The 13,845-nt window shown below is 39.1% G+C and overlaps 1 protein-coding gene across 1 annotated transcript in view; it reads right to left on the bottom strand.

Moving 5' to 3' along the window:
* slc1a3a (solute carrier family 1 member 3a) overlaps positions 1-13,845 on the bottom strand; it is a 687,310-nt gene that overhangs the window by 233,094 nt on the left and 440,371 nt on the right. Inside the window, exon 5 of the mRNA XM_068029072.1 lies at positions 13,368-13,410. Coding sequence (XP_067885173.1) covers positions 13,368-13,410 — 43 coding nt within the window. The remainder of the gene's footprint in view (positions 1-13,367; positions 13,411-13,845) is intronic.

Below are 13,845 nucleotides of genomic sequence, written 5' to 3'. Positions count from 1 at the left end.
TCTGAAACACACTCTGATTCTATGTCCTGTTTCTGAAACACACTCTGATTCTATTATCCTGTTTCTGAAACACACTCTGATTCTATATCCTGTTTCTGAAACACACTCTGATTCTATATCCTGTTTCTGAAACACACTCTGATTCTATATCCTGTTTCTGAAACGCACTCTGATTCTATATCCTGTTTCTGTAACGCATTCTGATTCTATTATCCTGTTTCTGTAACGCACTCTGATTCTATATCCTGTTCCTGACACGCACTCTGATTCTATATCCTGTTTCTGTAACACACTCTGATTCTATGTCCTGTTTCTGAAACACACTCTGATTCTATATCCTGTTTCTGAAACACACTCTGATTCTATATCCTGTTTCTGAAACGCACTCTGATTCTATATCCTGTTTCTGTAACGCACTCTGATTCTATATCCTGTTTCTGAAATGCACTCTGATTCTATATCCTGTTTCTGAAACACACTCTGATTCTATATCCTGTTTCTGAAATGCACTCTGATTCTATATCCTGTTTCTGTAACGCACTCTGATTCTGTATCCTGTTCCTGACACGCACTCTGATTCTATATCCTGTTTCTGAAACGCTCTCTGATTCTATATCCTGTTTCTGTAACGCACTCTGATTCTATATCCTGTTTCTGTAACGCACTCTGATTCTATATCCTGTTTCTGAAATGCACTCTGATTCTATATCCTGTTTCTGAAACACACTCTGATTCTATATCCTGTTTCTGAAACGCACTCTGATTCTATATCCTGTTTCTGAAACACACTCTGATTCTATATCCTGTTTCTGAAACACACTCTGATTCTATATCCTGTTTCTGAAACGCACTCTGATTCTATATCCTGTTTCTGTAACGCACTCTGATTCTATATCCTGTTTCTGAAATGCACCTTGATTCTATATCCTGTTTCTGAAACACACTCTGATTCGATATCCTGTTTCTGAAACGCACTCTGATTCTATATCCTGTTTCTGTAACGCACTCTGATTCTGTATCCTGTTCCTGACACGCACTCTGATTCTATATCCTGTTTCTGAAACGCACTCTGATTCTATATCCTGTTTCTGAAACGCACTCTGATTCTATATCCTGTTTCTGAAACGCACTCTGATTCTATATCCTGTTTCTGAAACGCACTCTGATTCTATATCCTGTTTCTGTAACGCACTCTGATTCTATATCCTGTTTCTGAAATGCACTCTGATTCTATATCCTGTTTCTGTAACGCACTCTGATTCTATATCCTGTTTCTGTAACACACTCTGATTCTATATCCTGTTTCTGAAACACACTCTGATTCTATATCCTGTTTCTGAAACACACTCTGATTCTATATCCTGTTTCTGAAACGCACTCTGATTCTATATCCTGTTTCTGTAACGCACTCTGATTCTATATCCTGTTTCTGAAATGCACTCTGATTCTATATCCTGTTCCTGACACGCACTCTGATTCTATGTCCTGTTTCTGAAACACACTCTGATTCTATATCCTTTTACTGTAACACACTCTGATTCTATGTCCTGTTTCTGTAACGCACTCTGATTCCCTGTAACGCACTCTGATTCTATATCCTGTTTCTGTAACGCACTCTGATTCTATATCCTGTTTCTGAAATGCACTCTGATTCTATATCCTGTTTCTGTAACGCACTCTGATTCTATGTCCTGTTTCTGTAACGCACTCTGATTCCCTGTAACGCACTGTGATTCTATATACTTTTACTGTAACACACTCTGATTCTATGTCCTGTTTCTGTAACGCACTCTGATTCCCTGTAACGCACTGTGATTCTATATACTTTTACTGTAACACACTCGGATTCTATGTCCTGTTTCTGAAACACACTCTGATTCTATATCCTGTTTCTGTAACACACTCTGATTCTGTATCCTGTTCCTGACACGCACTCTGATTCTATATCCTGTTTCTGTAACGCACTCTGATTCTATATCCTGTTTCTGAAACACACTCTGATTCTATTATCCTGTTTCTGTAACGCACTCTGATTCTATATCCTGTTTCTGAAACACATTGTGATTCTATTATCCTGTTTCTGAAACACACTCTGATTCTATATCCTGTTTCTGAAACACACTCTGATTCTATATCCTGTTTCTGAAACGCACTCTGATTCTATATCCTGTTTCTGTAACACACTCTGATTCTATATCCTGTTTCTGAAACACACTCTGATTCTATATCCTGTTTCTGAAACGCACTCTGACTCTATATCCTGTTTCTGTAACACACTCTGATTCTATATCCTGTTTCTGAAATGCACTCTGATTCTATATCCTGTTTCTGAAACACACTCTGATTCTATATCCTGTTTCTGTAACACACTCTGATTCTGTATCCTGTTCCTGACACGCACTCTGATTCTATATCCTGTTTCTGTAACGCACTCTGATTCTATATCCTGTTTCTGAAACACACTCTGATTCTATATCCTGTTTCTGTAACACACTCTGATTCTGTATCCTGTTCCTGACACGCACTCTGATTCTATATCCTGTTTCTGTAACGCACTCTGATTCTATATCCTGTTTCTGTACCACACTCTGATTCTGTATCCTGTTCCTGACACGCACTCTGATTCTATATCCTGTTTCTGTAACGCACTCTGATTCTATATCCTGTTTCTGAAACACACTCTGATTCTATATCCTGTTTCTGAAACGCACTCTGATTCTATATCCTGTTTCTGAAACACACTCTGATTCTATATCCTGTTTCTGTAACACACTCTGATTCTATATCCTGTTTCTGAAACGCACTCTGATTCTATATCCTGTTTCTGAAACACACTCTGATTCTATATCCTGTTTCTGTAACACACTCTGATTCTATGTCCTGTTTCTGTAACACACTCTGATTCTATATCCTGTTTCTGAAACACACTCTGATTCTATATCCTGTTTCTGAAACACACTCTGATTCTATATCCTGTTTCTGAAACACACTCTGATTCTATATCCTGTTTCTGTAACGCACTCTGATTCTATATCCTGTTTCTGAAATGCACTCTGATTCTATATCCTGTTTCTGTAACACACTCTGATTCTATATCCTGTTTCTGAAACACACTCTGATTCTATATCCTGTTTCTGAAACGCACTCTGATTCTATATCCTGTTTCTGAAACGCACTCTGATTCTATATCCTGTTTCTGAAACGCACTCTGATTCTATATCCTTTTACTGTAACACACTCTGATTCTATTATCCTGTTTCTGAAACGCACTCTGATTCTATATCCTGTTTCTGAAACGCACTCTGATTCTATATCCTGTTTCTGAAACGCACTCTGATTCTATATCCTGTTTCTGAAACGCACTCTGATTCTATATCCTGTTTCTGAAACACACTCTGATTCTATATCCTGTTTCTGTAACACACTCTGATTCTATATCCTGTTTCTGAAACGCACTCTGATTCTATATCCTGTTTCTGAAACACACTCTGATTCTATATCCTGTTTCTGTAACACACTCTGATTCTATATCCTGTTTCTGAAACGCACTCTGATTCTATATCCTGTTTCTGAAACGCACTCTGATTCTATATCCTGTTTCTGAAACGCACTCTGATTCTATATCCTGTTTCTGAAACGCACTCTGATTCTATATACTTTGCCTGTGACGCACTCTGATTCTATATCCTGTTTCTGAAACGCACTCTGATTCTATATCCTGTTTCTGAAACGCACTCTGATTCTATATCCTGTTTCTGAAACGCACTCTGATTCTATATCCTGTTTCTGAAACGCACTCTGATTCTATATCCTGTTTCTGTAACACACTCTGATTCTATTATCCTGTTTCTGAAACACACTCTGATTCTATATCCTGTTTCTGTAACACACTCTGATTCTATATCCTGTTTCTGAAACACACTCTGATTCTATATCCTGTTTCTGTAACACACTCTGATTCTATTATCCTGTTTCTGAAACACACTCTGATTCTATATCCTGTTTCTGTAACACACTCTGATTCTATATCCTGTTTCTGAAACACAGTCTGATTCTATATCCTGTTTCTGAAACACACTCTGATTCTATTATCCTGTTTCTGAAACACACTCTGATTCTATATCCTGTTTCTGTAACACACTCTGATTCTATATCCTGTTTCTGAAACGCACTCTGATTATATATCCTGTTTCTGAAACACACTCTGATTCTATGTCCTGTTTCTGAAACGCACTCTGATTCTATATCCTGTTTCTGTAACACACTCTGATTCTATTATCCTGTTTCTGAAACGCACTCTGATTCTATATCCTGTTTCTGTAACACACTCTGATTCTATTATCCTGTTTCTGAAACACACTCTGATTCTATGTCCTGTTTCTGAAACGCACTCTGATTCTATATCCTGTTTCTGTAACACACTCTGATTCTATATCCTGTTTCTGTAACACACTCTGATTCTATTATCCTGTTTCTGTAACACACTCTGATTCTATTATCCTGTTTCTGAAACACACTCTGATTCTATGTCCTGTTTCTGAAACGCACTCTGATTCTATATCCTGTTTCTGTAACACACTCTGATTCTATATCCTGTTTCTGTAACACACTCTGATTCTATTATCCTGTTTCTGAAACACACTCTGATTCTATGTCCTGTTTCTGAAACGCACTCTGATTCTATATCCTGTTTCTGTAACGCACTCTGATTCTATATCCTGTTTCTGTAACACACTCTGATTCTATTATCCTGTTCCTGAAACACACTCTGATTCTATGTCCTGTTTCTGAAACGCACTCTGATTCTATATCCTGTTTCTGTAACACACTCTGATTCTATATCCTGTTTCTGTAACACACTCTGATTCTATTATCCTGTTTCTGAAACACATTCTGATTCTATATCCTGTTTCTGTAACACACTCTGATTCTATATCCTGTTTCTGTAACACACTCTGATTCTATTATCCTGTTTCTGAAACACACTCTGATTCTATTATCCTGTTTCTGAAATGCACTCTGATTCTATATCCTGTTTCTGTAACACACTCTGATTCTATGTCCTGTTTCTGAAACGCACTCTGATTCTATATCCTGTTTCTGTAACACACTCTGATTCTATTATCCTGTTTCTGTAACACACTCTGATTCTATATCCTGTTTCTGTAACACACTCTAATTCTATATCCTGTTTCTGTAACACACTCTGATTCTATATCCTGTTTCTGTAACACACTCTGATTCTATATCCTGTTTCTGTAACACATTCTGATTCGATATCCTGTTTCTGAAACACACTCTGATTCTATATCCTGTTTCTGTAACACACTCTGATTCTATATCCTGTTTCTGAAACACACTCTGATTCTATATCCTGTTTCTGTAACACACTCTGATTCTATATCCTGTTTCTGTAACACACTCTGATTCTATATCCTGTTTCTGTAACACACTCTGATTCGATATCCTGTTTCTGAAACACACTCTGATTCTATGTCCTGTTTCTGTAACACACTCTGATTCTATATCCTGTTTCTGTAACACACTCTGATTCTATATCCTGTTTCTGTAACACATTCTGATTCGATATCCTGTTTCTGAAACACACTCTGATTCTATATCCTGTTTCTGTAACACACTCTGATTCTATATCCTGTTTCTGTAACACACTCTGATTCTATATCCTGTTTCTGAAACACACTCTGATTCTATTATCCTGTTTCTGAAATGCACTCTGATTCTATATCCTGTTTCTGTAACACACTCTGATTCTATATCCTGTTTCTGAAACACACTCTGATTCTATATCCTGTTTCTGAAACACACTCTGATTCTATATCCTGTTTCTGTAACACACTCTGATTCTATGTCCTGTTTCTGTAACGCACTCTGATTCTATGTCCTGTTTCTGTAACGCACTCTGATTCTATATCCTGTTTCTGAAACACACTCTGATTCTATATCCTGTTTCTGTAACACACTCTGATTCTATATCCTGTTTCTGAAACACACTCTGATTCTATATCCTGTTTCTGAAACACACTCTGATTCTATATCCTGTTTCTGAAACACACTCTGATTCTATATCCTGTTTCTGTAACACACTCTGATTCTATGTCCTGTTTCTGTAACGCACTCTGATTCTATATCCTGTTTCTGAAACACACTCTGATTCTATATCCTGTTTCTGTAACGCACTCTGATTCTATGTCCTGTTTCTGTAACGCACTCTGATTCTATATCCTGTTTCTGAAACGCACTCTGATTCTATTATCCTGTTTCTGAAACACACTCTGATTCTATATCCTGTTTCTGAAACGCACTCTGATTCTATATCCTGTTTCTGAAACACACTCTGATTCTATTATCCTGTTTCTGTAACACACTCTGATTCTATATCCTGTTTCTGAAACGCACTCTGATTCTATATCCTGTTTCTGTAACACACTCTGATTCTATGTCCTGTTTCTGAAGCGCACTCTGATTCTATATCCTGTTTCTGTAACACACTCTGATTCTATTATCCTGTTTCTGTAACGCACTCTGATTCTATATCCTGTTTCTGTAACACACTCTGATTCTATTATCCTGTTTCTGTAACACACTCTGATTCTATTATCCTGTTTCTGTAACGCACTCTGATTCTATATCCTGTTTCTGAAACGCACTCTGATTCTATATCCTGTTTCTGTAACACACTCTGATTCTATTATCCTGTTTCTGAAACACACTCTGATTCTATATCCTGTTTCTGTAACACACTCTGATTCTATATCCTGTTTCTGTAACACACTCTGATTCAATATCCTGTTCCTGACACACACTTTGATTCTATATCCTGTTTCTGTAACACACTCTGATTCTATATCCTGTTTCTGTAACACACTCTGATTCTATATCCTGTTCCTGACACACACTTTGATTCTATATCCTGTGCCTGTATCGCCCTCTGATTTTATATTCTGTTTCTGTAAGACACTCTGATTCCCTGTAACGCACTGTGATTCTATATCCTGTTTATGTAACTCATTCTGATTCTATATCCTGTTTCTCTAACACACTCTGATTCTATTTTCCTGATTCTGTAACACACTCTGATTCTATATCCTGTTTCTATTACAAACTCTGATTCTATATCCTGTTCCAGTAACGCACTCTGATTCTATATCCTGTTCCTGTAACGCACTCTGATTCTATATCCTGTTCCAATAACGCACTCTGATTCTATATCCTGTTTCTGTAACGCACTCTGATTCCCTGTAACGCACTGTGAATCTATATCCTTTTCCTGTGACGCACTCTGATTCTATATCCTGTTTCTGTAACGCACTCCGATTCTATATCCTGTTCCTGTAACGCACTCAGATTCTATGTCCTGTTCCTGTAACGCACTCTGATTCTATATCCTGTTCCAGTAACGCACTCTGATTCTATATCCTATTTCTGTAACACACTGTGATTCTATATCCTGTTTCTGTAACACATTCTGATTCTATATCCTGTTTCTGCAACGCACTCTGATTCTATATCCTGTTTCTGTAACGCACTCCGATTCTATATCCTGTTCCTGTAACGCACTCAGATTCTATGTCCTGTTCCAGTAACGCACTCTGATTCTATATCCTATTTCTGTAACACACTGTGATTCTATATCCTGTTTCTGTAACACATTCTGATTCTATATCCTGTTTCTGCAACGCACTCTGATTCTATATCCTGTTTCTGCAACACACTCTGATTCTATATCCTGTTTCTGCAACGCACTCTGATTCTATATCCTGTTCTATTACAAACTCTGATTCCATATCCTGTTTCTATTACAAACTCTGATTCTATATCCTGTTTCTGTAACACACTGTGATTCTATATCCTGTTTCTGTAACACATTCTGATTCTATATCCTGTTTCTGTAACACACTGTGATTCTATATCCTGTTTCTGTAACACACTGTGATTCTATATCCTGTTTCTGTAACACATTCTGATTCTATATCCTGTTTCTCCATTGTAACACACTCTGATTCTATATCCTGTTTCTGTAACACATTCTGATTCTATATCCTGTTTCTGTAACACACTGTGATTCTATATCCTGTTTCTGTAACACACTGTGATTCTATATCCTGTTTCTGTAACACATTCTGATTCTATATCCTGTTTCTCCATTGTAACACACTCTGATTCTATATCCTGTTTCTGTAACACATTCTGATTCTATATCCTGTTTCTGTAACATACTGTGATTCTATATCCTGTTTCTGTAACACACTCTGATTCTGTATCCTGTTTTTGTAATATATTCTGATTCTATATCCTGTTTCTGTAACACACTGTGATTCTATATCCTGTTTCTGTAACACACTCTGATTCTATATCCTGTTTCTCCATTGTAACACACTCTGATTCTATATCCTGTTCCTGTAACGCACTCAGATTCTATGTCCTGTTCCAGTAACGCACTCTGATTCTATATCCTATTTCTGTAACACACTGTGATTCTATATCCTGTTTCTGTAACACATTCTGATTCTATATCCTGTTTCTGCAACGCACTCTGATTCTATATCCTGTTTCTGCAACACACTCTGATTCTATATCCTGTTTCTGCAACGCACTCTGATTCTATATCCTGTTCTATTACAAACTCTGATTCCATATCCTGTTTCTATTACAAACTCTGATTCTATATCCTGTTTCTGTAACACAGTGTGATTCTATATCCTGTTTCTGTAACACATTCTGATTCTATATCCTGTTTCTGTAACACACTGTGATTCTATATCCTGTTTCTGTAACACACTGTGATTCTATATCCTGTTTCTGTAACACATTCTGATTCTATATCCTGTTTCTCCATTGTAACACACTCTGATTCTATATCCTGTTTCTGTAACACATTCTGATTCTATATCCTGTTTCTGTAACACACTGTGATTCTATATCCTGTTTCTGTAACACACTGTGATTCTATATCCTGTTTCTGTAACACATTCTGATTCTATATCCTGTTTCTCCATTGTAACACACTCTGATTCTATATCCTGTTTCTGTAACACATTCTGATTCTATATCCTGTTTCTGTAACACACTGTGATTCTATATCCTGTTTCTGTAACACACTCTGATTCTGTATCCTGTTTTTGTAATATATTCTGATTCTATATCCTGTTTCTGTAACACACTGTGATTCTATATCCTGTTTCTGTAACACACTCTGATTCTGTATCCTGTTTTTGTAATATATTCTGATTCTATATCCTGTTTCTGTAACACACTGTGATTCTATATCCTGTTTCTGTAACACACTCTGATTCTATACTCTGATTCTGTGCTAGCGAGGGTGGTAGAGGCGGGTTGCCTCACATCCTTTAAAAAGTACCTGGATGAGCACTTGGCACGTCATAACATTCAAGGCTCTGGGCCAAGTGCTGGCAAATGGGATTAGGGAGACAGGTCAGGTGCTTTAATGCATCGGTGCAGACTCGATGTATTATTCTGTGATTCTGTGAACACACTCTGATTCTGTATCCTGTTTCTGTAACACACTCTGATTCTGTGCTAGCGAGTATAGAAATAGGAGAATAGCACAGATGAATGCATGACTTCAGAGTTGGTGCAGGAGGGAGGGTTTTAGATTCCTGGACCACTGGGACCGTTTCTGGGGAAGGTGGGACCTGTACAAGTGGGACGGTCTACATCTGAACCAGAGGGGGACTAACATCCTTGCTGGCGGGTTTGCTAGTGCTGTTGGGAGGAGTTTAAAGTAATTTGGCAGGGGGAGGGGATGCAGACTCCTAGCAGAATAGGAACACAGCTAAACACAGGAAAGCAAACATGTCAGAGAGAATACAGCGGAAGTAAGTTTCAAGGGAGTAAGACCAGGATGGAAGGCCTCTACTTTAATGCCAGGTGTATTACAGGTAAAACGGATGAGTTAAGGGCAAGGATTGACACGTGGAATTGTGATATAGTAGCCATCACGGAGACATGGTTGAGGGAGGGGCAGGATTGGCAGCTCAATATCCCGGGATATAGAATCTTCAGGCGAGACAGAGGAGGGGGTAAAAGAGGAGGGGGCATTGCAATATTAGTTAAGGAGTCAGTTACTGCAGTAAGGAGAGATGATATCTTGGAGGGGGCATCAAATGAAGCTTTATGGGTAGAGTTTAGGAATAAAAAAGGGACAGCCACATTGCTAGGTGTTTATTATAGACACCCAGATAGTCAGCGGGAAATTGAGGAGCAAATATGTGCGCTGTTTGCAGAGGTGTGTAAAAATAATAGGGTAATTATATTAGGTGATTTCAACTTTCCCAACATTAATTGGGATAGTCATCATGTTAAGGGCTTAGATGGAGTGGAGTTCTTAAAATGTATACAGGAGAACTTTTTAGCTCAATATGTAGAGGATCTAACAAGGGAGAGTGCAGTGCTGGACCTAATTCTGGGGAATGAAGCCGGACAGGTGGTTGATGTGTTTGACCATCCCGTCTATGGAAAAGTCCTGGGGAAAATTGATGTCCAGAGAGATTTGGGTGTTCAGGTCCACTGTTCCCTGAAGGTGGCAACGCAGGTCAATAGAGTGGTCAAGAAGGCATACGGCATGCTTTCCTTCATCGGACGGGGCATTGAGTACAAGAGTTGGCAGGTCATGTTACAGTTGTATAGGACTTTGGTTCGGCCACATTTGGAATACTGCTTACAGTTCTGGTCGCCACATTATCAAAAGGATGTGGATGCTTTGGAGAGGGTGCAGAGGAGGTTCACCAGGATGTTGCCTGGTATGGAGGGCGCTAGCTATGAAGAGAGGTTGAGTAGATTAGGATTATTTTCATTAGAAAGACGGAGGTTGAGGGGGGACCTGATTGAGGTGTACAAAATCATGAGAGGTATAGACAGGGTGGATAGCAAGAGGCTTTTTCCCAGAGTGGGGGTTTCAATTACTAGAGGACACGAGTTCAAAGTGAAAGGGGAAAAGTTTAGGGGGGATATGCGTGGAAAGTTCTTTACGCAGAGGGTGGTGGGCACCTGGAACGCATTGCCAGCGGAGGTGGTAGATGCGGGCACGATGGAGTCTTTTAAGATGTATCTAGACAGATACATGAATGGGCAGGAAGAAAAGAGATACAGAACCTTAGAAAATAGGCGACATGTTTGGAGAGAGGATCTGGATCGGCGCAGGCTTGGAGGGCCGAAGGGCCTGTTCCTGTGCTGTAATTATCTTTGTTCTTTGTTCTTTGTTTGTCTATACCTTCCTGTAACCTAAGACACTCCACCTCACTGTTAACCACTCGGCCAATCTTTGTGTCATCCGCGAACTTATTGATCCTACCCCCCACATAGTCATCTATGTCGTTTATATAAATGACAAATAGGGGACCCAGCACAGATCCCAAACCCACAGATCCAGTGGTGCACCACTGGACACTGGCTTCCAGTCACTAAAACAGCCGTCTGTCATCACTCTCTGTCTCCTACAGTGAAGCCAATTTTGAATCCACCTTATCAAGTTACCCTATATCTGTTGTTTGAAAACAACCTTTGCTGGAAATCATGTGGTCTAAGCTCAGTCAACAGCAGCGACCTTGGTAACCTGGGGAAGATGTTTACGGGGAACTGACATGTCAAGATTTATGAGTGGTCGGGAGATTATGAACTGCAGTTTGGGGTTTAGATTGTTTTCACTTTAATTGGGATGTGAACTGTTTTGAAGACAGCTGAAAATCAACTTGCCAAGGAAAAAGCACCCAGCTCATGTATTTCTTTACCTCTTTGAGGAAACCCTGCAAAGATCCAGTGTGTGACAGCTAAAATCCCCGGTACTCATCTCTCCTGAGAAGCTGGAAAAACTGCCAGATTAATTCTCAATTCCACTTAAAAAGAACTGCTTTAGAAAAGTTCCCAATGGCCCGTCTCTGTATACCTGGACGCTAGTCTATATCTTCTCTTTTTTCTTCAAGAATTAGCAAGTATTTGGCCAAAATATTCTTTTTTTCTGTCTTTGTTTTGTAACAGATCACTGCAGAGAAAATTTCTGTATTTTTTTCAGTGTGTTTGGAATTTAAAAAGGGAACTTTCTTATTTCAATCTGTGTGTTAGTGCTTTGCTTTATTACTGGATAACTCTTGCTTGATAATAAACTGATAATTTTGTTGTTTATTAAAGAAACCTGGTTGGTGTGTTTTATTCTGGGATAAAAAGTGCAGTCTATGATTGACCAAACCAGTAACTGGGTAAACATTGAAAAAAATATATGTTGTGTCCTGCGGAGAAGCGGGACTGGAAAAAACAGGGCACTCCTTGCATCTCAGTCATAACAATATCATGTTTCTGTACTTTAACACCCTTTGATTCAATACCCAGATTCTGTACTGTAACACACTCTGATTCTACACCCAGATTCTGTACTGTAACACACTCTGATTCTACACCCAGATTCTGTACTGTAACACACTCTGATTCTACACCCAGATTCTGTACTGTCACACACTCTGATTCTACACCCAGATTCTGTACTGTAACACACTCTGATTCTACACCCAGATTCTGTACTGTAACACACTCTGATTCTGCACCCAGATTCTGTACTGTAACACACTCTGATTCTACACCCAGATTCTGTACTGTAACACACTCTGATTCTACACCCAGATTCTGTACTGTAACACACTCTGATTCTACACCCAGATTCTGTACTGTAACACACTCTGATTCTACACCCAGATTCTGTACTGTAACACACTCTGATTCTACACCCAGATTCTGTACTGTAACACACTCTGATTCTACACCCAGATTCTGTACTGTAACACACTCTGATTCTACACCCAGATTCTGTACTGTAACACACTCTGATTCTACACCCAGATTCTGTACTGTAACACACTCTGATTCTACACCCAGATTCTGTACTGTAACACACTCTGATTCTGCACCCAGATTCTGTACTGTAACACACTCTGATTCTACACCCAGATTCTGTACTGTAACACACTCTGATTCTACACCCAGATTCTGTACTGTAACACACTCTGATTCTACACCCAGATTCTGTACTGTAACACACTCTGATTCTGCACCCAGATTCTGTACTGTAACACACTCTGATTCTACACCCAGATTCTGTACTGTAACACACTCTGATTCTACACCCAGATTCTGTACTGTAACACACTCTGATTCTACACCCAGATTCTGTACTGTAATACACTCTAATTTGTGCCAGTACTCTGTTTATGTGTACTTAGTGTACGAAATAGCACAGTGTGAACTTGCAGAGTGAATGATGGATGAAAATGATATGTTTTACAATACATCTGTGCTCACTTGACACATTTCTACTTGCTTCCTGATGACGTGACTCCTACCTGTTTAAAGCAAGCTTCGACCAGGTTAGGAGGGAACATGTTCCTGTGGAGTAAATAAGTAAGGGTTATTAAGCATCACTCCTGCTACAAACTGAGTTCTGTATCACAGTGAATTCTGCCTGCTCTACATCATTTCAGTTTCAGTTTGGTGCCGGTAATTTCACATTACTCTTTGTTCACCCCATTAACTTCCCTGTCCCACACTTGATCAACAGGCCAGGATTATCCAAATTGCACCAGTGCAGCCCCAATTTTCAGCACAAGCTTTCATGGAATAACTTGAATGGGGGAGACCAAGGACTGCTTCCATCTAAACCTGAGAACTGATCAATGAAGGGGCAATTAACCCAGGCCAGGCCCGAATCTGCCTACTCAGACTCTACTTCCAGCAGCCTTGTCACAAGGGTTGTCCTACACCAGCAATTCAGACTAAACATAGTGTGTCATGAACAAATTAGAAAAGAAATGAGGTGGAAAA

The sequence above is a fragment of the Heterodontus francisci genome, chromosome 4 (assembly GCF_036365525.1).
Source record: "Heterodontus francisci isolate sHetFra1 chromosome 4, sHetFra1.hap1, whole genome shotgun sequence".
Classification (NCBI taxonomy): Eukaryota; Metazoa; Chordata; class Chondrichthyes; order Heterodontiformes; family Heterodontidae; genus Heterodontus; species Heterodontus francisci.
This window is presented reverse-complemented; position numbering and strand designations above follow the sequence as displayed.